Source organism: Anarrhichthys ocellatus, unplaced genomic scaffold, assembly GCF_004355925.1.
Source record: "Anarrhichthys ocellatus isolate YVR2014 unplaced genomic scaffold, GSC_Weel_1.0 scaffold6, whole genome shotgun sequence".
NCBI classification, from domain to species: Eukaryota; Metazoa; Chordata; class Actinopteri; order Perciformes; family Anarhichadidae; genus Anarrhichthys; species Anarrhichthys ocellatus.
The window spans coordinates 1,052,970-1,078,442 of NW_022280036.1; the positions used below are offsets into that span (position 1 = coordinate 1,052,970).

The window sequence follows — 25,473 nt, forward strand, 5'->3', positions numbered from 1 at the left end:
GCAGAAGATCAAAGTGGACTAAATTAGACATGCAAACACTGTTTGATGGAACTTAATTAAAAAGTTACAGTTAAGGTTATTTTGCCTGAATAAGTTCAATCATAATGAGGGAATAAATTGATATAATAAAGAAATGTGTTTATCTGTGAATTCTCTCGGGACTTTGTTATTGAGAGGAAAGGTGAGACAACTATTTGTCGAAGAGAAATCGCACTGGGATTATTTTTAAATTCAGTTGTATGTATGTGTTTGTCGAGGCTATGAACTAGTTTTAACTAATACAAAGCCTTTTTGAACAGCGCTATGAATTAGGTTACAGATATATCAATAATTATAATCATTTCTGAATTCTACAACATCAGAGTCGGACATGTTGTTATACATTTACCTCAAAGCAAAAGTAAGGCTCGAGACCCCCAGGGGCCCCAGAATGATTGTGTTGCACATGATCAGTGTGAAAAACGTATGGCGGCCCACTCGCCTCCAATGGTCTCTCGTCATGAAGATAGTTTGAATTTCATTTGCTGAGGCTTTGACATGTTCATCATTGAAATATAGAAAAATTTCACAAAAAAAGTATTTAACTTTTTTACATTATTACTTTGTAGACATAGCATCTCTTGTAAGCAGACTTTGTTGATTAGCTTTACTACAACCATGCAGCTTCTTTATGTAGGGCTGAAAATACAATTTCACTCTCCGGATATGCACAATTAATGTGCTCTCAACAGATACAAAGAATATCTGAATCTGTGCAGTGATATTTGCCCGCCACCACCTCCCAGTCAAGCCCCCCAGACCCGTCTTCTGATTGACTCAATGTACCACAAGAGCTACAGTGCTTTTTGTCTCAGAATCACAACTCAAGTCAAATCGAAACAAACGGACATCATGAATATGTATCTCCAGGGCTCGAGTGCCAGGGGCCTCATGAGACATGAGTTTAAAACATGTATTTATATATATATATATATATATATATTATAATATCATATATTTGCACCACCACTGTCATAAACCATATTGGGCTAGGGTAGTCACAGAAGTTTCCCCTGCATAGCTATGATGATCAGAGCAATACGTCCTGGCCAGAGGAAAGTAACTTGTCACACATTTGGTTTGGACTTTTTAATGTAACAATGGATTTATTTTGAATAGTTCAACATAACATAGGTTTATATGTTAAAAGACAACCATGAAATGATATGCTTATTTACTCTATATGTTAATGATGACACCCCAAATTAATTTTAGTGGATCGTGCAGCCTGTAATTTATAAGAATGGCAAAGTACGCTAAACTTTACAATTCATACAATTCAACAGTCAGAGGCCTAAGTTAGTTATTAGTGCAATACAAAAAAAAAGAAAACAATGACGGTTGCATGATCAGCACCATGGAGAGCTCTGCACATCAAACAAGCAGGACTACTGCATGCAGCTCAGAGGACATTTCATTCTGCTCTCTCACATACCTATTACTCGATGTAGGTAATAATACACTGAAGAAAACCCAATACGTTTAACCACCTGGAAGATAATTGAGGAAAAGTACTTACAAAAAAGGATTTGGCCTACTTACACTTACCAGGAAGGAGTACATTTGAAGGAAATACATTCGTCAGTTTTACACTGGTTCTTTGCTTGTGGTATTAGCTGGTTCATAGCCTTCTTGGCTGATAACCCTGCTTTGTCCGAAATTATTGCTGTTGTATTGTCTTATATTGATGAGATTCATATTCTGTTTACTGATTTGGAGGGCACTCCACTTAATATTTGTCGCTGTCCACTGACTGGGGCTGCTGAGTTAATGTTACTGTGACATATTGCGAAGTGAGGGAAGGGCCTCGAAAAAGTCCATAGCCCCAGGGGCCTGAAGAAATATGAAGGCGTGCCTGTACACACCTCGCTACAACAGTGATGTCTGCGATAGCTAACTTACTTACATTAACATTAAACAATAACATTAAACAATCAACAATGCAAGAAATAGAAACATAAAATAATATAAAATAAAGTGCACAACAAACAGATAACAGGACTGTAAACAAGTGAAATGTTCAAAGTGTTGAGTGTGTTTAAATAAAGAAACATAGGGATGTGCAGGGGAGTGACCGGTAGGATGACAGAGTCAGTGGGGGTCCCGGGCTCTGTTAATGAGTCCGACTGCGGATGGGAAGAAACTGTTCATGTGGCGTGAGGTCTTGGTCCTGATGTACCGCAGCCTCCTGCCAGATGGAAGTGGCTCGAACAATTTGTTTCTAGGATGAGAGGGGTCGGCTACAATCTTTCTTGCTCGCTTCAGGGTCCTTGAAGCGAACAAGTCCTGGAGAGATGGCAGATTGCAGCCAATCACCCTCTCTGCAGAGCAAATGATGTGCTGCAGCCTGCCCTTGTCCTTGGCTGTGGCTGCAGCATACCAGACGGTGATGGAGATATTGTGCTTACATGGAGCGTATTACTAATTGAATTAGTGTTTAATCAAATTTCCACAAAGTCATTGCCGCACAGCAAACCTGGGGCCAGGCAGATTTACAGCACTTTAGGACTGGTTGGTTTCTCCAGCTTTAGGCAAAAATATACTTAATCTGTTATGTGTCGTCTGCTCTGTGCTTGATGGGCGCTTGAAGTGGTCTGGGTACATGGGCAATAAAGAGAGTAGTATGAACAGAGGGGCAGTAGGGGTCCGCAGCTCATTTTTGCCCTAGAGCTCCCTAAAGGAGTTAATCCAGTCATGGAGACAGTATGGTATATATAGGGGAAAAACACATGTGGTACGACATAGCAAGCCATGAAATCCATATCTCAAAAACAAAAAGTGGAAAGTTAATTTGTACAGTATGCACCAAAGTTTGTTTTGCAATTGAGGGCATCTCTGCCAGGCAACAGCAATTACAGCTGCCTTACAAAAGCTGACATATATCAACGGGGAACAAAAGGTGCAAGGTTGTCACCCGAGGGACACTTCCATTATGTGACAAAAGTGAGAAGATAATTTGATTTACTGTTTAGTCGGGCGACCTCTGTCAGACTTGCAGCCATACACAGCAGTGGGGCACATGAAGATTGACTACAAATGAGCCTGCTGACCTGCCGGGGGTCGCACATTCCAGAAAAACAATTTGTGATATCATTTAGCAGGAGATATCAGTTGGTAAAATGTGTTCCATGGCTGATTTTTTTTCTTATTTATATGCTTATTTTCTTGACTAATGGATCAGGTGCATGAAGATAGCAGCGTCCAGGTTTAACATCACTTCCATTCCCAGAGGGCAAAAGCATTTTGGAACACCAGAACCACTCGGGCAAGTTTGTAAAAGGTATGTCGCAATGTGGAATCAGATGATAAGACTTCTGATGTTTCAGATTTTTGACATCAAATGTATTTCCTTTTTTGAATAATATCCATATTGTTTTCATTACAGGAAAATTATTAAGTAGAGCAATTCCCCAATTGTGTGTGTGTGTGTGTGTGTGTGTGTGTGTGTGTGCGTGTGTGTGTCAGCTCTATATATAGGTGTTATGTGCAAGTGGATTTGTGTCATTGTGCCTTTGACTTCAGTGAGGCACAGCCAGTAATTGATACGATCAAAAGCTTTTGTCATTAATGAAAAAACCTCACTATCAGATAAAACGGAACAGAAGTCTAATCTTTCAACAAGATTAACAAAGAGGAGACAATGTTCAAAAATAAATAATCAAAAAAGGAAATCAGAATTTCAAAAAAAAGGCAATAAATGGGAAATTGCATCATGTGTAATCTCCTTTGCTCCAAAAAAAAAAAACATGATAAATAACCAGAGTATTACTGTAACACAACACCACAATTTACATTGCCGAGTAATTAAAATAATGAAGGCCTTTCTCATGAAAAAAATGCTCCCAGAGATGGGAATAATAAATCAGAATTCATACACAATGGTCTCCATGTCTTATTTTTTTTCCTTTGATAAGACAGATAATGAAAGACAACAGATTATCTTTCATTAATCTAATCATATCTTAACGGTTAGAATCATATACACTGTCTTGGATGATGACAAACTGTGTTACAGGCATATACACCACATTTACAGTGCTTGTTCCCTCTGATTCTTTGTGACCATATTGGAGCGGATATGCTATGTTCCTGCAGTGTGACAGGGCCCCTCTGTGTTCAGTCCATGCATGTTATTCCAACAGCACTGTTGGCTGTATCCTTTAATTGTCACAACTGCATAATGTCAAACTGATAAAGCACGCTCTTGAGACAGGACATTTTCTACACAAGCATCAACTTTTAGGGATGAAGACTTGCCGTCAACATCAGAGACATTATAAAGCCCAGGAAAAGGTGCTGGGGAAACGATAAGCATTTGACTTTTTTTCCCATCCCTGTTTATGTGTTTTCCTATCTTGCTGCTGTTTTGGGGTGCAGGTTCAGTCTCAAGCTATAATAATAGAATGTTGAGTCAAGTGGGTTAAAAGTAAAGTTTTGCTTGGCACAGCGGCAGTTTACACAGGGAACAAGGCTTTTTATAGCAGTCAAGGAGCACAGGGCCGGAATATTTGACGAAGTGAAGAACAGTCTGGGACATGTAACGGTTCCTGTTTCATTTTGTCTTCATGACACTGTTTGATGACGCATAACCCTGCCAGAAACATGTTTAGAGATTCAGCACAGCTTTCCTGTTGTTTTGGCCGTGGATGGATTACTGAACACGCCTACCGGACACAGGCCCAGGGACCCAAAGTGTCAGGGGCGCCCCTGGTCTTCATATGAAACGCGAAAATGTCACTTAAAGAGACATGTACAAACCGGGAAGAGACTTAATATGACTACTAGGAAGGGAGAAAACAACCACAGCCAAAAATGCCCCAAAAAATAGCCCAACGCAATTACAAAGCGACACAAAGTGACCACCGCTGCATAATCTTGGCACAAAGTAAGGTCAAGTGTATCTAGTGTTTTGGGCACAAAATGCTGGATTCAGCAAATTGGAGAAGCGAGCAGTTTTCTGCAGTGAAAATGTTACTTTTGAAGGCTTAACACCAACAAATATGGATTGAACCCAAATATTTTGATTCATAAAAACGTGTTGCAGAAACGTCTTTTTTTACATGACTGAACGGCTGAGAGGTTTGTATTTACGAGTGCATTGTTTGCATCTTGTAATAAATATTGATATGTTCTTGATCATTTTGTGTTTTGTCTCTTTGCCTTTTCTGTTGAGAAGATAACTGAGACTTTTGTGGGTTTTGAGGCACTGATGGCCTTTCAATGTCATTTATAAATGCTTTGTAAGGCATATAGTCCTCACTTTAGATGAGGTCTGTCACAGGGTGTGGTGGAGGACTCAAAAGCAGACAGAGTGAAATGCAGTGAGAAACGGTTTTTAATGAGTCACGAACAAAACAGGAATCTTTACCGGAACACAACAGGGAATCCAAGGACGACGCGAGAGACGAGGGGGGAAATCCGGCAGGAGGAGGCAGGGTGGGCAGACGGGGGAACAGGACGATCCAAACGGGCGGGTAGACATGGCAATGATATGGCAAAGAGTGACTGAGAGGCAGGGGTTTAAATAGTGGATAGAGGCAGGTGAGGGGAGTTGTGCTGTTGAGGAGGGAGTGCTTGATTAGTGAACAGAGGCAGGTGAAGGGAGTTAGGCTGAGGATGAGGGAGGCAGACAGGTGCACTGTATGAGCCGATAGGTGAGTGAGAGATAAAGTGACAGGAGACAAGGGACAGAGCTGTGACAAAGTCACACAAAATACTTAATGACTAACTACCTGAATTAATCATGAATTAACCATGAATTGCAGTATTAATACACATTTATAAAGCATATATTAACATAGTCCCTAACAATTAGTACATATCTAAATCATTATATATATATATATATATATATATATAAATGCATGAATAATGTACATCTAAATAAGTTCTTAATCATTTAATTACACTTTATAAATTGTTATTAATCATCTACAACTCCTTAATAATTGGTTTGTAATATATATAATACTTCATTTACAAATGGAGAATCCATCATTTATAAAGTATGAAAACACAATCACGAAACACATCATAGACGAGCTTATTAATCAAGAATAAAGCATTTATAACTGTTGTGAACTGCATACTAATTAGTGTTAATGTAGGAACAATGCTTTAGAAATGATGAATTAAGTGTTTACTCATACTTAACTAATGCTTCGTAGTGTGTAGTTATTATAAAGTGTCACCATATTGACTTAGAATTTAACTTAAACAACTTAAAATATGCAGAACAGCCCTGGAATTGTGAAGTTCTAAATTAATGATGCGAATGAGCTTTTGTGCCCCCCCCCCCCCGAAAACCCCTCAAAGTTCACTATATTAGTATTAACATAAAACATGCTGTACAAGAAAATAAAAACCTACAAGAGTCTACAACAAAGCATCTGTGGGACCTGGGATCTGTGGGAGTACAGAAACATTACAAGAAAACAACAAAAATCCTCCTGAAGTGCATTACAAGTGTGCTGTAATCTATGTTATCTACAAAATAACGTTTCCACATAGCAGCTCTAAGACAGGCCGACTCCTGAAAGCCTATCAACTTTTACGCTGCATGAATTAGCCTAGCGGCTAGCAGACGTCTCCTTACTCAGAGCTCTTCTATTCATATTTGGTTTAAGTCACTGCATCTTCCGACAAAACAACAGCAGTGGACTTTCGGCCTGTAGCCTATGCATGTTTTCAGCGCAACATTGTCAAATCGGAGCAGCAGTAGCAAGAGCAGGGCTCTTGCACTTGGTGAAACGCAGCGATCAGAGGAGAGCGGAGAACAAAGAGAGAAACTACCGTGATGGTAAATGACAGAAAATCACAGGAAAGACTCTGGAAGACTCTCACTGAGCTGAAATTAAACTGAAATCACAATGTTGCTCTGTCACTGCAGCGATTCAGAATCGCCAACGTCCGCATAGCGATGCATCTTAGAACTGAGAAATGTCCACAACTCTATTAATCTGGCATCCAATGGTGCCGCTGTGTTGTGTGACTGTAGGTAATAATGAGCATAAATGACTATTCCGCCCCGATGGCAGGGAATAGTGCATTACCTGTCGGCTTTTGTAAGATCTGACATTGGTGTGTTTTTTAAATAGCTGGCTAAATACATTGATAAATAACTTGTTTTTGATCTAATCACCACATCAGAACATGAGAGACTTGGTTCGACCTTGGTTGGCATTATGCTGCGATGCTGTATGTGAAAGACAGTGGAGAGGTGAAGGAGAGGACAGTATCATAGACACAGATTTAACTCACTACTTCAGAATTATGTTATGAGACCAGAGTGGGTCATCTTTTGATATTGAACTAAGAATTAGCAACATACAATCTAGCATAAACCTAATCAACTTCAAGGCTCTTATTTTTTTCTCAGGGTTTTACTCCTGTCACTGAAAATGAAAAAAAATAAAAGTATGAAAAAGTTGAATGAGGACTCAGATTGCACTCATTTTCTTTATTTTGATTTAATGTTGCTAAGGCAAGTCTACACACCTCACCAGACCCTTTTGGTAGAGCACAGTGTCTGATAATTCAGTATAATAACTTGAAAATGATGCAATGATCGGGTGAAGATTTTTGGGCTGGGCGCTGTGACCTCAGCTCGTCTCGGCGTCTCCCCTCTGTTCTCTCTGTGTGTGTGTGTGTGTGGCATGGGCGTGGTTTCAATCATCCGGCACCTAGGCTCATCTCCACACCTGCCAACAATCAGACCATCATCACCGACAGCTCAAGTACCCCGGCTTTCTTCAGTCTCATCGCCAGATTGTTTCGTCAGCTCAGTGGTAGCTACAGCCTCGGCCCCTCTGAGCTTTTACCTCTTCTTAGAGTTAATTAACTTCGTTTTCTCAATTTGGAACTAACTTGTGTTTTCCCTCTGCCTCAAGATTCCTGTGCCACATCGCCGCCCAGCCGCCGCCACTCACACCGCCTCACCTTCCTACCTGCATGTTCCACCGGCTCCACCAACAACTAAATAAAACCTTTTATTTCACCCTGTGGTCCCGGTGTCTGCGTATGGGTCCAGAATAACCGACCGTAACACTAAGCCCCCGATGATTCAAGATCCAAACAACGCCTCTTATCAAACAGACCCAGGAATTCATTGCAGAGTAAACTAAAGGGTTACTCGGGCCATTCACAGTAGTATTGTACAAGACAAGACACAGATTAACAAAGGATGGTCTACAAAGCGCTTGATGTTTTGTCCCGATGAGGCTCCGAAATCACTGGATCCTAGATTTCCCATAATGCAACCAACAGCATCTTTTGTCAGTCCCCCTTCTGTCTGCGACTTTTGATTGTCTGCAACTTGTCAACTGCATAAGAAAACCACACCCATTCAGCAATATTTATAAAAATATATTTCACAAAGTAGGAAACAATACAGGGTATCTTAGATTACAGTACAGGGAGTAAATAATTGAACATACACATTTATAAGCATTAAAGCACAGTACAAAATATGATCTGCATGTAGGACTATTCCATATATATTGTTTAGTCTACCGAGAACTGCCATAATACTGTATCAGTACAAACTGAGTATGCACGCAGCTGTAGTGCCATTGAAATTCTCATTATGTGCAAGAGCTAACGTGCAGAGACAAACCTACCACCTCATTGAAAGCTAATGATGTTAGCAGTAACTCTATGTACAGAACAAGTCTTTTTTTTGTTGATATCATACAGTGTAAGCACAATATGCACATGGTCTGGATTTGAGTCTTCATTTTTCCTGGGCTAATGCAATCTGCGTTTCCTAAATGAGATTGAATGTTTGGAGAGAGTCACATACTCAGGTATCAATTGGACTATTGTGCTCAGACGCTCACTGGCTGTACCTCAGGTTATATTGTGAGATATATTTTACACAGAATTAGCATGTGTCAGAAAGGTCCCATTCCTGCAGTCCCAATTAATTCGATCGTCCGTATTGTTGCAGTTACTTAGAGCTCTATTCTGCTTGCTTATCTAGTCTATAGTACCAACCGCAATAGATGATATGGTCTGGCTGCTGTGAAATAGTGCTCAAGTGGTTCAAAAAACAGCTGAATGTGAAATAATCTAAACACATTCACTTCAAATTGTCAGTACATGAAAAAACAAACAAACTCATACAACGATAATGAAGAATCAACACATCTCTTGTCAAAAAAAAAAAACTGTAGATTACAATTGTATTTAATGTTGCTTCTGTAAAAAGAAGGCCTCAGAGTTTCTACATTTCTCTTTTTTGTCTTCACATCAGTCTTTTATAGGCTAGTAACACTTGCGACCCACACCTGTAGCGTGTAAATACAAATAGTTGTATAAAGCAAGCCTCTCTGGGCTTTAGATAGTTTATAAATGTGGCCACCAGAGAACATATCAAATGCTAACAAATCACCTTAAAGCCAATACTGGTTTGTCTTTTTGCTTTTCTTTTCTTTTTTTCAAATCACACATACATTCATCATTGTAATGTAGAGACCATATATTGCTTTTTCATTGTCATTTCGTCTCACAACACCGATCAGCTGGGTGGCTTAGGGAGATGTGAAACAAGAGTCCCTCTGCAGCTCCTGAGATCCAGCTTGCTGTCCATGGAGCATGGAGTGTCCGCTCAAGCTTCAGAGAACCCGACGGTATCCGTGAGTTCCCTTCATCGGGCAACCGCCAGCAATCCCAGGGTTTTTCTGCTACTGGCAGTCACAGCAAATGACTAACACCCAAAATACTGCTAGACACTCCACAACGGAATCTAAGATACAGTCCACAAGAATCATAGATCTCCTAAGAAAGACATTGTTTGGCTCAACAATTACAATGCGCTTGACGTAGTGGATGACGACTGCTATACCTCACTCTAACAAGAATACAAAAAGGTGGCCTCCCTTGTTCTTAACAGTTTTTTTGTTTTTTTTACTTTTTTAAACACCTGTTTCTAAAAGCCAGCAAATCCCCTAGCGTTTAATACACAAGTATGTGGACGGAAAACAAATTGGAAAGGTCTTTTTTGACTAACAAACCAAAGGTCAGGTCTCGCGGTCGCTCTCGCCCACAGAGTACAGCTCCCCAAGTCTTCTGAAGCGCGGGCCCCATTCTCTGAGATAGTCATAGTTCTGGTCCGAGTCCGACGACGCCGTCTCCAGTGAGCTGAGGGAGCCGGCAATGGATCCCCGACCCTCGTAACCATAGATCTGGATGGAGTCGTAAGGCGGCGCGGTGGGATCATTGTCTGCCTCGTGAAGCCGCACATTGATGAATTCGTCCACGTCCACGCCGTTGGGGCCGGAGTGCTGGCCCGCCCGCGGCATGAACTGCAAGTCGGGCTTGATGTCCTTGCGCGGCAGGTAACCGTTGATGCCATCTGGATTCTGCAACGTGGCGATGTCGAACGCCTCTGTGTCCTCCTCGCCACCTCCTTCGTCATCGTAGCGGATAATATTCTCCCTCACATCCTCATCATCCTTTATAATCAGAGGCTCATTCTTGTGTCTCCTCAGGGTCACAAAAAGTACTACTATTACTGTCAGAAAGACAGATGGAAAGAAAAAAGGGAGAAAGAAGAAGAAATCTAGGTCAAGCCTTTGACAAGAGGAATTTCTGTTCGTACAAGCAGATCATTCATCGAGGTCAGATTACAAAAGGCTTCAAGTCTCTCAAGTCATCAAGTCATCTGTGAAACCAACTCACAGTTAAAATACCGCAACGCAAAAAAGAAATACCTCACCTAACAGTAGTATAATGCAGGCCAGGATGGCTATGAGAGCTCCCATGCTAAGGCCGATGGGTAAGACGTAGGCCTCCACGTTGCAGGACTGGACGACGCCGTCCTTACTGCACCCGCACACTCGGATGGTCAAGGTGTTGGTGCTGCTCATCGGTGGGTTCCCGTTGTCCGTCACAATGATTGGCAGGAAATACATCTCCTGCTTCTGTCGGCGGAAGGTATCGTGCTTGGCCAAAACACTGATTGAATTGTCTGTGAGAGAGAGAGAGCGGTAAAGCTAGAGATGAATTTGCATTGCAAGAATGTCTGAACAAAGAAAACACCTTTATTATACATGGTAGCAACAGACTGAACTTATATTATTATATCGTGTGAAGACCAGTGCAGCATGAGGGTAAACTAATTTCACATCAATCGTCACTAGCCTCTCTAGCGTTCCCACATTCCAGTGCCTTAGATGGATTTCAGCCACCTTCCCCTTTTTTCTCTCGACAGACCAATTTGGGAATTCTGAGGGAAGGCGAGCTCGAGTCGGCTGGACCCCCCCCCCTTTGAAAAGCCGAAGACCGCGGCAGGCGACACTGACTTCGAAGACGGCACATGTCGACCTAGAAAGGTGCCAGCTGCTCTTTGATGACACTTCTGTGAAGCTGTCTGCTCATTAGCTGGCTCTCCTTACCCTACTCACATTATCAAACACTTGCATCCACATAAGAATCTACTCCCGCTGATCTCGTGGAAAACGTACAAGACACCCGATGGTCTAACCTTTGCCTCTGCTTGAGGGTGCACCGAGGAGGGAGGGGGGAAATAGATTTGGTGAAAAGAGAGTGACAGAGCAAACTTAATCAAAGGATGGGATGCTTCACGATGGAAGTATTTGCTTTGCACAATCGGTAATTCATGTGAGCATATGCTCAGATTTATTTTCTTACGAGTGCTGCCACAAAGTGGTAGGCTCTGCTTTGTGAGCACCAACGTGTCCTGTTTCATTTGGATCATTCAGCAGTGCAGAGCGAGTATGCAAGTATCTACTATCCTGTAATGAACCATTAGGGCTTGTCCTTGTACACAGGTCATTTTCAATTTCTTGGTGACTATTTATGTTAAAAAATAGAATCAAACATATCCTGCCTATCAATTTATCCACAGAAATAAAGTCTGCTACTCAAAGAGAACAGCAGCTGTACCAATAACCTCTCTTTTTTATTGCGCTCTACGTATTAGGCCACATTGAAATTGTTTCATCTAGCGACTGATGGACTCAGATGAAAAAGAAAAACTGTGTACATTTATAATATTAATCATCACCATAACATTTTTCGCTATAAATAACTTAATATGTGGGATGTTTCCAAATGACAGCAGTGACAGCAGAAGTGACACCAACAGTCTGAAAAACGTTCTGCACATCTGAAGTCTCTTAAGATTATGTGAGCAGCGACAAACAGCACATGCACAAATCAGTGGGACTGTTTCTGTATCAAAGGGTTGGAAGAAGCAGTAATGTGTGTCCTACTGATGAACAGACTTTCTCACCACTTACCACACTAAGTGTGTCTGATTCAGTCACACTACACTATATCTGAATGGACTGCTGTGCAGAATGTGCAGTGTTATTGTGCATATCTAAATTAATATATAAATGGAGCACTTAACACCGACATGAAATAACTTACTTATTCATAATTCATTCAACCCACTACATAGTGTACACTAATAATATTCAGTACAGTAAAAAATGATTCTTAGATTGATTTTATTGGTTTTTGACTGTGAGGAAAAAAAGCTTTCAACAGGATACACCACGAATGCTCCTTTAGCCTCCAACTGTTTCTGCAGAAGCTTTGACACAGTAAAAGCACACCTGCACTTGAATATGTAGCACACATGGTAATAACATTGTTGTCTTGGTAGTAGTAATAGAGAAAAAGGATGACAATAATTAAGATCTAAACAGACGGATGCCGACATTTGGCAGGTAGGATTGTGTACGCTGTTCAGTGTGCTTTAGCTTGCTAGCTAATTAGCATGCACAATCAGCAATCTTTGGTAAGCATTTTCCCTCGGTGGTTGTTTGTCTGGTAGCTCCTTCACAATGATTGAAGGGGGAGACGGGGACATTAGACACAAAGCTACAGCTGGTTTTGGCTTTTTGTGTTTTGTCCCGACTGTTGACTGGCTATTGGTGAATCAATTTGTCAATCAATAGATGAACAATGACAAGTACTGCCTTATCCCACTGTAAAAAGTCAAGTAATCTGACTGGTCAGACTGACAGTCATGAAGTCAAGAAATGCAAAATATGAATTTCTCCCCTTTTGGGTATAAATCACAAACGTATATGCTGTAGCAGAAGAAAACATCATGCAATCATATTTCAGTTTTTTTTATTTGGTTGGACCTTGAATTGTGTCAATGTAACTTAATGCTAAAAGCTAAAACATTAGCCACAGTAGAGAGGAGTGATAAAGTCACTGAGTCAACCGACTCAGTAATGTACATTTTTGTAAAGATATTAACTGATAAAGTTTGCCAACATTAGCCACATCTGCATTTTGTTGCTTAGGAAAAAAGAAGAAAGTGTAATGTCTTCAAAAGAGCCTTGAAAAAGACTTTCTATCAGCAGAATTTCATTCTTGGCAGCGTGCTGAATGTATGTTGTCTCAATTATTGAGTCTGGCCTGCTCTGCTCTGTTGCAACCCCGCCTGCTGAACGCAGAGTTGTCAGAGTGCTCGATATCTTGTGTACAGCTGGTCAGAACCTCAGCCATCTTCCTCGGTGTGGGCAGGCAGCCTGTAACCTCTTCACTGTGCGATCCCTACCATTAGACCCATCATCACGAACAAAAGCAAGCCACCGAGGCTCACAGGAGCCGGGCCCTTTACACTCAAGTGTCTCCCACAGCTGCCGATTCAGATAGAAATAGTCACTGAAGTGCGGGGGACACGGTGCAAAGGAGATTATTTTCTCTGTTCGGAATTAGCAATACCATTGACAAGTGGTCAGTGCTGTATGTATTATATAGAGAGCTGAACCACAACATATGTTTACTGTGGTTTCAGGCAAATGAGAAAGAATGCTGGCTTTTTTTTGCTGTTGGTGGTGAAACATTTTCTTGTGTTTTTTTTTAATCTGTTTTATAATCTTAAGAAACTATTAAATCTCTTCTTAACAAAAGGGCAAGGTTCAGGAACCTGCAATTTTAATACACTTTGAGGTTGATCCGCTGTTAATACTGAGTACTTTGCAGCAAGTCTGTGCCTGTTAAACAGCCCTTCATTTTTGACTTTACATTTTTTGACAGGGTTATTGCGCGTGTGACAGAAAAAAAATCGAATTCATTTTCCTTTGGTTACTGCTAAATGTGTCATTGCCTCTGAATATTACACTTCCTGCCCACTAACGTAAGGTTTTGGTATTTTTGTTAAAAGACCGGCTAGTCCATTTGATGACCTGCTTTTTATGGACTCTTGCAGTAAGTTAGCCTGCAGCCTCAGCGTCGAAAACAGAAGGCTAGTGCCATATGAAGATTATTTGCCCCGAGCTGAAAACATTACACAATGTCATCATGAACACAGCCTGTTCGGAGCCGGTTATGGAGGAGAGGCAGGAGAAGGGGAAGGAAGACAAACGGGCAAATAAACCAATTTGAGTATTTAGCAAATAAATTCAGCACCATCTGCCGCGCTGCAACGCAGCTCCTAGGACGTCACCCTACATTGAGCTACAAGACTACCAGCGAAAAGCCATTTGGATCCCATTCATTTAGTTTCCCTCAAAACGCACTGGGGAGTAAAAAAGAAGCTGGTGTCCACACAATTTCACATCTGCTAATTGTGAGCTACACTGATCCACCAGATTTCATCTCGAGCACGGCTAACACGTCGCGGGTTGGAGATTAGTCCGGAAAGCCATTGGAGAAATTTACAGAAACATCAGTCATTCTGCCCAAAAAAAAAAAAAGAAGAGTTACTTCTCTGCCATTTCTTTTGTTGCTCACCTTGGTTGTTCTTGATGGTGAAATTGGGGTTGTTTAGCATCTCCGGGACTAGACGATAGTCAAAGTAGTGGCCCTGGATTGGGTCGTCTTTGTCCACCGCGCTGACAGTCTGGATCACCTGCGTTGAGAGACAAGAAGATATACAGAGGAGGGCTCAAAGTCAATACAGGAGGCAGCCTATTCATTACTCTGTTTTTCCCACCGCAGATTGCCTCAGTCTAATACTAGTTGGATCACGCCTGATGAAATATATGCCCTATTCATTCCTGGAGTTTGAGATTATTATCAATGAGGTCCTGTCTAGTCTGGCACACTTTCAGGTTCCTGGCTCTATCTGCTAATCTGTCATCATAGGTCTGATCGTGCAGTACGTCTCTATGATTGATTGGAAATTAGAATTCTGGCCCTGCAGGACAGTTACCCTTTTTTTTTGTTCCTTTCAGTTGAGCTCCCTGTTGTACGTACACAGGTCCCCTGAATGAGGTCGATTGATGAGAAAGAGAATGCTAAATACTTGTCCAGAAATTTAGACTGGGGGAGGCATTGAGCCATCTGGAGGAGGACATGAAAGACGGTCTTGAATTATGATCCACTCTGATCAATCCTGACTGCTCTCATTTCCCCTTTGCTCCACTGTGTCAAGGGAGGGCTGTTGTGGGGGAGGTGTGTGTGTGTGTGTGGGGGGACGGGGGACGGACTGTACTCCCAGTGAAATAACTAAGCCATAATTCACTGTGGCCAATCATTACAGGGGAGGAGTGAGAGACAGGAAGAAAGGAGCAGAGAGAGAGAGAAAGATAGATCACTGGTTTGATAAATGAAATAGTCTTTCCTTACCTGTCCAGGTTTTCCATTTTCACACAGGAAGGCCTCGTATTCGGTGGCAAATTCAGGGGCGTTGTCATTAATGTCCATCACTCTGATGGCCACAATTACTCTCGATATCTGACTGTGGTTTCCTAGTGTGAAGTAGATAGATAGATAGATAGATAGGAGGAGATAAATAAAGAAAGAGAATAAACAAAATATATACTACAAAAAATAACAAGGTTACACATGAAATCCCAGGTACATTCTGTGACCTAGTTTTAATTTCCTTTATTTTTAATCTTTATTTCACCCTTCATTTCCTGAGTTGATGGGAAGACAGATGATAAGCCACATCAATCTACATTTCAGCTGGTATCAGCAACGCAAAACGGGATTCTAGGCTACAGAGGAGGAAAAAAAAGAAATCCCATTCAAAGTGCTTTTGAAAATCCCCTGTACACTGTAATGTTTAAAACATGAGAGTTAAAACATGCATATTAATAAGTCATTGGTAACTGAAGTCTAAAAAGACAATGAAAGGCTGTTTAATTAGATTAGATTTTGATTGGAATTATTCATGACTGGTAATTGACAGTCCCTTTCGAGTGTCCCCGTCAACGGTTGTATTTATTAATCAGTAGTGCAAATGCCAACTTTTAAGGCAATTATGTATTAATGTGGCCCCAGTGTCAGCATGGCCAATGACTCTGGTGTGTTTTTGTTTTCCATTCTATTCATTCATTTAATTGTTTGGCTTCATGGAGGCTTGGTCGAACTGCAACCTTATAAGACAAATTAATCGCAAATAGCACGTGAAGACTGAGAGTTTTGGTCATTTAAATCAAAGGGCTTTTTCAATCATAGTAACTGTTCAAATGTTTGGTTTGAAACTGGCTTTAAAGAGGAGCCGACACTGCAGTTACAACATAACGGCAAACTGAGTTTGCTTTCATTTCCCAAAACTCTCTTGGGCCAATTGCTTGAAAGACATCATCATGTTTATTAAAGAATTGCTAAAATGTAGTGTAACAGGAGCACAAGCCATGTAAAGAGAATCTTAAAGTCAGTAAATGTACTCATTAATGTCAGTAAGGAAGCGTATCTCTATGGTTTGTTAAAAAAAATGCTGACATTGTATGTTTCTGCAAAAATCCTGAGTGTAATGAAATGAACTAGGCTTATTGCCTGTAATTCAACTTTTCATCTGTAAAAGGATCTGTGGTCTTTCTTCTTTAAAACGATATATATATATATATATATATATATATATCACTTTAACTGGTACTTTTATCCTTTATTCTTATTTATCTGAAATGAAACCGACACACATAGCAGAGGGCAGAATGCCTTAAGAAAACCAAGGCCACCAGACGGGCTGGGAGATGAGTTGAAGAAGAGGTAAGCAGTGAGGAGAGGAAATTGACAGTCTGATAGACAGTGATAGATGGATTAGGGCAAAGGGAGAGAGGTAGACAGAACCCCCCCCCACCTTCAAAAGTGACTTCTCCCCAGCAGCAGACAGGGAATAGAGTCTGATTAGTCAGATGTCAACTGGTGCGAGGCGGCAGAACGCGCCTCCGTTTGGGTGGCAAATGGCATCAGGTTAGAAGCGGGAACACATCTCTTCCTCTTCACGCCAGAGCAGACACCGCCCCCCCCCCCCCATCCGTGGAGAGGAGTAAAACTGCCTTATTTATTTTGGCAAATTCCTATTAGGTGTTCTCCGAGATGCCACTATCTCGAGCCACAGTTACTTTGCCAGGAGGCATGAACGTGCTTTAAATGTATGGGTGCAAGAAATTACAAGGCAACCGGCTTATCAAATGAGACACATTCAATTCCTCCACCGGGCTGCTGCGATGGCGGGATTTGTCTGTGCTGCACGGCCAAAACATTACGACAGCGTTTGGGCTTTAATTTACTCCGACAATTAATGTGTGTTTCTTTTGATTAAGGGAAGAAAGGGAAGGATTGGAAGATGAGAAGGAGAGCGGGATGGAGAGAGGAAGAGGATGGGGGGAAAATACAAGTTACAAGCTGTGTACATTTCTATTCCAATAGCTTTAAGGGGTACATTAGGCTTTATCACAACATACAGCCCCCCTGAAACAATCTGTATGCAAATAGAGCCTTACATATGGTTTGAGCTCTTTGCAGCTCTGCCGGCAAGATTTTCTACGTAGTCAGTGGGTTTTGCGGTGCGCAGATGTTCTTTAATCTGTAATGGATGCTGGCGTTGGAGCAATCCACTCTGGAGCATGTCTTTAAAACTGTTTATTTGATACGTCTTAATGTTCTCGCACTTCCACAAATTGACTACTGAGCTGTTTAATTCAATCAAAACTCAGAAAATTAACGTATTTAATGCCTCCGTGGATGCAAACGCTAATTGTTTGTGCCATACTCTGGGAGCGATTAAAAGCGCCGGTTTACAAAGCGCCATTCTATTGAACAGAGGATTGTGTGTAGCAGGTCAGTGACTCTTTTGACTGAGACAACCCGCAAAGTCGCTCAGAAGAAGGAGACGCTGTACGTGACTGGCAGCACTTCCCCCGTTTTTAACAAACATGCATGCCAATGAATGTCTAATAGTATGGTGATTTTCAAAACCAGGACATTACGATTCACGGGGAGCCGTGCTCATGGCGGGGGAGAGCGGAGTCAGGAAGAGGTCACTTACTGACTTCGGTGGCGGTCACCGTGATGTTGTGCCACATGTCCGTCTCCCGGTCCAGCGGTTTAGCCAGTGTGATCTTCCCATCGTCCACGTTGATGTTGAACTGCCTCTCCAGGTCCGTGTGCCGATCGATGAAATACCTGCGAAGAAAATCTATCGTCAGAAATCTGAGCCAGGCCTCTTTCGCAACCCACCAATGCAGCATTTTGTCTGGCGGTCTCACTTAGCCATGAAGAGATACCTGTAGATTAATGCACTGTAAAAAAAACTGTTGAAAATCAATAATCATCTAAGGAATAATTACAGCTTTCACACAAGTAGCAGGGGGGCATTAAAGCCTCATAAGGTCCAAGGAGATCACAGCTCTGGCGGAAAAAAAGACCATTAGTACGTGTCGTGTCAGGGTAAGGGATGGGGTGTTGTTAACCCCGTTTGGGATCTGTCAACACTCAATGGCCCCCAAAGGCTTTGCATTAATGAGTTAGGACAGCACTGTGTCACACAGGAGCTGGAACATCAGAGGGTGGGAGGGGATAATGGATGTGATGGAGATGAACCAATGACCGGCCTGTTATGTGTGTGACCTTGTCTGATCTTAGGCCAAATGATTTTGTTTCGCTTTTTCAAACCTCTAGCGACGTTTGGGTCCTCGTCAATAAAGCAGCACACATTTAAAATGAATCAAGCACGGTGGCAAAGGACACATTTGTGAAGCGTTTCTTCTTTCCTGTTCCTCCATGACCCCCGCATGAGACACACTGACTGCTTGAAACTTGTACGGTGTTAAGTATACAGCGGCAAGACATTAAATTAATAAAAAATAAAAAAACTCCAGCAGCGAGTTTGAAATTGGAATGCACATAAAAGAGAATATTCCGAAGCTGTGAAATTGCTCTTTTATGTTGCAGCAGGCGCAGCGCCAATTCTTGGGACGAGCCCACACAAGACTGACTAAAAAAAGAATTCTGTCATTACGGGTCATCTTTGCTTTCACGCGTTTAACTTGCCGTGATGCGTGACTGTCATAAACATCCCACTCACCTAAAACACTGGGCCGAAGTGAGCTCATTACACCGCGTACTGCAAGTGTTTCCTTACCTCCAGGACAAACTCTTTCTGTTCCTTTTCTCTCTCTCTCTCTCTCTCTCTCTCTCTCTCTCTCTCTCTCTGACATCTTCCCCTCACAATCTCTTCCCTTTCTTACTCACCAACAGTCAGAAAGTTTTTCTTTTTCTTTTCCATCCAGCTGGGTCTCTTTCTAATCCAATCCCTTGCAGTCTCCTTCCCCACACCGCCACCAGACGCCCTGCTCACCCTGCTCTCCCTTCCTTTCTAACCCTGGGTCCTGTACCATCTCACAGTGGAACTGCTCAAGCCTATCGGTGCAGACCTGTTGGCAGACACCCTACGGTGTTTCTATGGGAGACTAAGAGAGGAGAGGGGGAGGGAGGGATCCAGAGGGATGGAAAGAGAAAAAGAGAAGAGCGCACCAGAGAAAGACAAAGTCACAATAACAACAATTTTAAAGGAAGGAGAGTGCTGCTTATACAAGAACGATAGGAAACGAAATAAATAAACCACTGGCCCAGATTCCAATTGTTGGGGAGATGTACCGAGCCGTGACATTTCCATTTTTGAGATGAAATGGTGTAAAATCCTCTAGACGCAGGGCTGGGAGAGGTCCATGAGGACCCACACCCCACCCCCCCCACCACCACCACCACCATTCTCTCTCTTTCTCTCCCTTTGCCCTGCAGACGCACAGCACTTTCAAGACAGGCAGACAGCAGCAAACCACCTGGGAGCAGCCTCTCTCCTGCAGACTGAGTGGATCCCAGTCAAACTCTGACAGCCTCACGTGGAAGCGGGGAGACAGACCCTGAAATGTTCTGCCACCTGTCACTCAAACTGACAACGTGATGTGAAAAGAATTAAAAGCAAATAAAAAAAAATAAAAAAAAATGATATCCAGCGTTATACGTGCGTGGTTTTCCTGAGTGTGATGTGAGCATGTGTGCAAATGTGTGCTCGCTCGCTCGCGCGTCCCTGTGTGTGTGTGTGTGTGTGCACGCGTCGTCTGGTTTCAGCTTCGCCTCGCTCTCCACAGGCTTTTAAAACGCCACCGGGCTCACCTCAGTCCAACGGTTAAACATCTCGGCTGTTTGTGCCAAGTATTAGAAAGCAGTGAAGCGACCTCACCACTGACGCAACAGACGTTGGAATATATTCCACTTGAATAATGCGCTAATCAAAATGCATCAGTGACACAGAGGACGTTCTGTGCATAATCATGAGCTGTAATCTGTGAGATCGTTATTCATCTTTCCACTCGTTTGCGGTCCTTCGGTGCGGCGATGCGGCGTCGCAGCGCTGCATCTCTCACAGATCACCCGTCAATCACACGGTGCGGCCGGGACATCCTCTCTGTCTGAGTCTCCGTGGGTGGCGATCTTTTTGTCTCTTTAGCCCCGGTGGCTATCATTGCTCATGCTAACTATCCATGATTTGTCTTCTTCATCACCAAATGCGAAGGATTTTCTCTGGGACAGATGTGGCAGACTCTGGGCAGTGAAAGCTCTCATCGACTATGTTTCTGCAATAAACAGTAACAACGCAAACGTTTATTATTATGAAGTAATATTTCATCTTCAATTAAATGGTATAGCTTAATTAAGATAGGATTTAGCTTTTCCCTGTAAAAAAGGAGACTATTTTGAAAAGACTGTTACGAGCAGAAATTGTGATGGGCAGAATATGGGAATACGTTGAGCGTCATATTTTGAAGCATAGGACCACTGACCAAGCTGTCGTATTCGACGAGTTGGGAGTGAGAACTTGTGGGGATTCATATCAATAAGAAACACTAAGGTTTCTCACTGTCTGAAGATTAGTCACAAGTGCAGATAGAACCACAATTACATACAGTATAGATATATAGATATACTTTATTCATCCCGAGGGGGAAATTTGTATGTAATGTAAATGTAAAGACTTTAAACAAAAGGATCTTATTTAAATTATTTACAGGGGCACCGATTTTAGACACAAAGTTCAGTTAATTATTCATGAGGAACTATGTCTATGGTATAATGTCTTATGTTGCTGCGGAGGGAGTCTGAGGGAATAACTATCATGACATCATCAGGGTTATCACTTCTAATGAAAATAAATGATATCAAGAAGCATTTTGGGAAATGCAAGGTCCAGTGCTTTTCACGAATATTGACCTTAAAAGGGATTAAAAGTTCTAAACTTCAGGATTAATACTAAATCACTGTCTTTCACAGTAACATTAGCCACCGTAAACTAGCCTACTGGTCATACCAGAGCAAGCGAGGCAGTGTTCGCAAAACTCCTGAGTTAATTGATTAATGTTGTGTTTTATCGCTTGTGGATTAAACACTTTAGTTGTAGGAGGGTGAATGCTGTTTTTTCTTACAATGTAGATCTTTTTTTAAAGCATTGTAATCAGTCTGAGTGTTATAGCATATTACAGTTTACAAAAACTGAACCCAAAATATTATTTTTTTCATTGCCATACTCCAGCACTTATGAGCCAACATGTACTCTGATGTACAACGGTTGGGCTCTAGTTAGCACACAAGGAATGCATCATCACCAAATTAGAGGCCTAAAGGTTAGGCAGCCAGGGACAGGTGTCCACGTGCATTTGCGCTTATTCACACTTACGTGTGTGTGTGTGTGTGCACACAGTGGGTGCTGCGTTTTATCTCCATGTCCGTGTGAGTGACCGAGTGCCTGTTCAAGCTGAAGGGAGAAGAAGTGAAAAGATGGAGAACAGACCTTTTCGGGGTTTTTTGTCTGCAGAGAATAAAAACCTGTGTTGCTGTTTGCCAAAGCAAAACTGTGACATTCTTGCTTGTTATTAGGTCAGTAATACCACTGGGACGACCACAGACCTACAACTCATTTCTGCAGTCCCCTGAATGCTGACCGGTCGTGTTTTAACATTGCATTTTGTTCAGGTTAGCCTTTTTTACGAGGAAGGTTATTTTCCTTGAGAGTCATAAATAACAAAACAACAAAAGTCCTGCAGAATTGGCCTTCTTGAAATTCACTTTCCCTCATTTCAGGACCACCTCCTTTACATGGCAGTTTGTATTACCATAAGCAGTGTGTTAGCTGACAGCCGATAAGACAACATCAGGGAGCCTGCTGTAAGAAGCAAACTTTAAAGAATTCCTTTTCAATTCCCCTCAACAATAAAAGAGGAAAGAAGAAAAGCAGGGTGAAAAGAAACTTAGATCGTGGCACTGCTTGTCACAGTATCAATATTTTGAACTAAAACACAATCGCTGTATTCTACTCTATGAAATAGCAGTTTGTGTCACACAGCCATAGTGACTGCCAGATGTCACATTGCTTTTTATTGGTGATCAGTCAGGTAGAAAACGACAGAGCACAGGCTCCAGAGAGAGGCAATACTGAGGGAGCATTTCATGGAGTGCACCTGAAATGTTGTTGGTTGGATGCATTAAGTACAGCTGAGGGGCTGTTTGTCTCCCGAGTGCAGAGGACATGGCAGCACACCAGAGCACTCGCCCCGAGTGCTTTCGACTCAGACTGGTTCAGTCTGGTCCAGCTGGAGGGGGGATTGAGACGGAGAGCTATTCTAATCAGAGGGGGGGTCGACTGGAGAGCTCGTTCAGATGGTGGTCAGGAGAAAGTCCACACACACATGCTGCTATCACTGCTGCGACTCCTCCACTATAGATCCACCTTCACGGACTACAGATGTCTTTTCTTTGGGGAGCTCTGTCTCTTTTCCGATCTTTGAAACAGAAAGTTAGAGTACAAGACACAGAGAGGGAGAGAAGATGAGACAGGAGGGAGGAGGAAAGTCGTAGGCCGATGACTATATTTACGCGGAATTCAAGTGGAAATATCAACAAGCTGCATATGTTGACTGACACACTCGCTGAAGTTTTCAATACTTTCCTGCTCACCAGTTTTTTGGACAAATCTTTAATTTGTATATAAAAGAGTTACAATTATATACTTATTGGTTAAATACTCGTGAATTTTAAATCAGTTTCACAGCAGAAGGTTTTTTTTTCATGTCTTTTTCCTTGACCGTTATTTATTACTTCACCTAATAAAAGATGAAAAAAGACTATAAATCGATGAGTCGTTCAGCAGAAATATTTTGACAACTGTTTAATCATATTACAATCTAAAAGCTTCTCCAGTTGGATGATTTACTGATTTCCTCTGTTTCATATCACTGCAGACTAAACATTCTAGCGTTCGGTACTTTTGGTTATACAAAACAAAAGACATTTGAAGACGCCACCTTTCACGGTTTTCTGATGTTTTAAAGACCAAATGATCAGTCGACTATTCATGAACAATCATAATAAGGAAGATAATTGCAGCCCCGTGTGCTCTGCGAACAAGAAAGTCTGATTATTTGGCTTATTGTCTGATGAGGCTTTTGTCCAGACTTTGCATTACTTAAAAGATCCTTCTGACCATGTAAGAGGCATTACTGAGGCTACAGCCTTCTGTTCGCCAGTATATCTAGAAGGATTAAAATCTCCCACACTCTAATCATTTCATCAGCCCAAAGCTCAGAGTTACAGGCGAGTACAAATGCTACGTGGTCTTTGGTGATGCATCATATTACAGTAAGCCCTCCACAACAATAGTTTACTTCATCTCACCCGCCACAAAGAAAACACTTGACATCTGTGATAGATCACGCTCATCTTGAAGATTAGCGGGAGGGGGGCATTTGGACTTCAAAGAAAATGGCAAAGCAAAGTGTTGTGACAAAATGCTAACTGGCAAGAACATGTCTGGCTTGAGTGTGTGATCCTTGAGCAGTTACTTCACCACGCTGATCAGTTTGCAGATGATTACCGCAGCATTCTACTGGCCACTTACAACTTCTTCTTCTGTCTCTCGGGAAAATAGAATTGAAAGTTTGAGAATGAATGGATTCATCTAACGGTTCTTGAGCACTTCATCAAAAGGCTCTATTCTTATTTGGAGCCCTGATAGTCACACAAAGCCCTTGAGCAACAATCCATTGTCCTGACTTCTCCACAGAATTGTAAAATTGCTGATTAAAAGCATAATGAAGACTGTGAGTGTAAGAGAATGACCTCAAGACAAATGAGAAAGAGAGAGAGAGAGAGAGAGAGAAATGGACCTAGTGCACAAAGATAAGCTGCCTATGAGTTAGTCCTTAGTCTGCGCTGCATCACGTTTAAAGTGTGTGACATCTGATTGCCAAGGCGGTACGTTAATATCTGGACAGTGTCATAGCAACAAATGTGTGAAGAGATCATGTCAGCAGGGTGCTGCCATCTGCGAGCACACTCATTCATAATTTAGTGACATTTCCTTTCAATAATGATGCACTGAAGGAGGCGAATTACTAGAATGTCGGCAGACGTAATCAGCTATTAATACTGCACATTGTGAGATTATTATACAATGATGCACAGGACTTTTATACACTTTTTTTTTTTCACAAAAAATCGAATTTGCAAATGAACAATAACAGCCCGCTAGGAGACGATGTTGGCCTTGTACGACTCTGCAAACCACAGACGCATTGAATGTGGACGTTGTGTTGCCTTTTGTTTAATGTGGATGTTTTTTGGCATTCAGGCAGAGCAAGTGACATAGCATGCGGAGCAGCCTTTATTGAATGTTATGTGGTATAATTAGGAGTATGAAGAGCGAGACAGTCCACTAATGGGGGACATTGGGGTGGTGGGGGGGATGAGTCAAATGAACACAGGACTTTCACCTAGGAGACCGCTGTTTATGTCCCCAAAAGTGAAACCAAAAAGTTAACGTTGAGTTTACGCTTGTTAGCTGACAGTACTTAAGAATGTCTGCGAAGGGTAGTTGTGATTGATTTATGCTAATTGTGTTGTTACAGTTGATAAGCTCTTATTTGAACACAAACCATTATCTTCTTTTTTTTAAACTTTAGTAGTTTGGCCAAGAGCTAACAAATGGTTTCACATCATCAACCCTGTGGCATTGTGCGTTTCTGCAAGATTAATAGCAGGCTGATATGAAACGCATTTATGAAATCTGTTTTTGGTTGAGGAATGTCGACATTCAACGTATCCGTGGTGTACAAAAACAGAAATGTCAACATTTTGTCTCGTGACTGGGTTTCTGTTTCCTTCATAGTTTTTGTGTTAATTCCCCTCAATAAAGACCAACAGACTACATTTGGAGCT

General features: G+C 41.8%; 1 protein-coding gene across 2 annotated transcripts in view; it reads right to left on the reverse strand.

Moving 5' to 3' along the window:
• Nucleotides 1-8,382: 8,382 nt before the first annotated feature.
• Nucleotides 8,383-25,473, reverse strand: part of cdh8 (cadherin 8) — a 112,730-nt gene continuing 95,639 nt past the window's right edge. Inside the window, exons 8-12 of one of the 2 annotated variants that reach the window (XM_031846625.1) lie at nucleotides 18,251-18,387; nucleotides 15,598-15,719; nucleotides 14,761-14,878; nucleotides 10,757-11,008; nucleotides 8,383-10,546 (exon numbers count right to left, since the gene is read on the reverse strand). In XM_031846625.1, coding sequence (XP_031702485.1) covers nucleotides 10,059-10,546; nucleotides 10,757-11,008; nucleotides 14,761-14,878; nucleotides 15,598-15,719; nucleotides 18,251-18,387 — 1,117 coding nt within the window. In that variant the 3' untranslated portion in view covers nucleotides 8,383-10,058. Of the gene's footprint in view, nucleotides 10,553-10,756; nucleotides 11,009-14,760; nucleotides 14,879-15,597; nucleotides 15,720-18,250; nucleotides 18,388-25,473 lie in introns of both variants that reach the window. The other variant, XM_031846624.1, reaches the window with a different exon arrangement.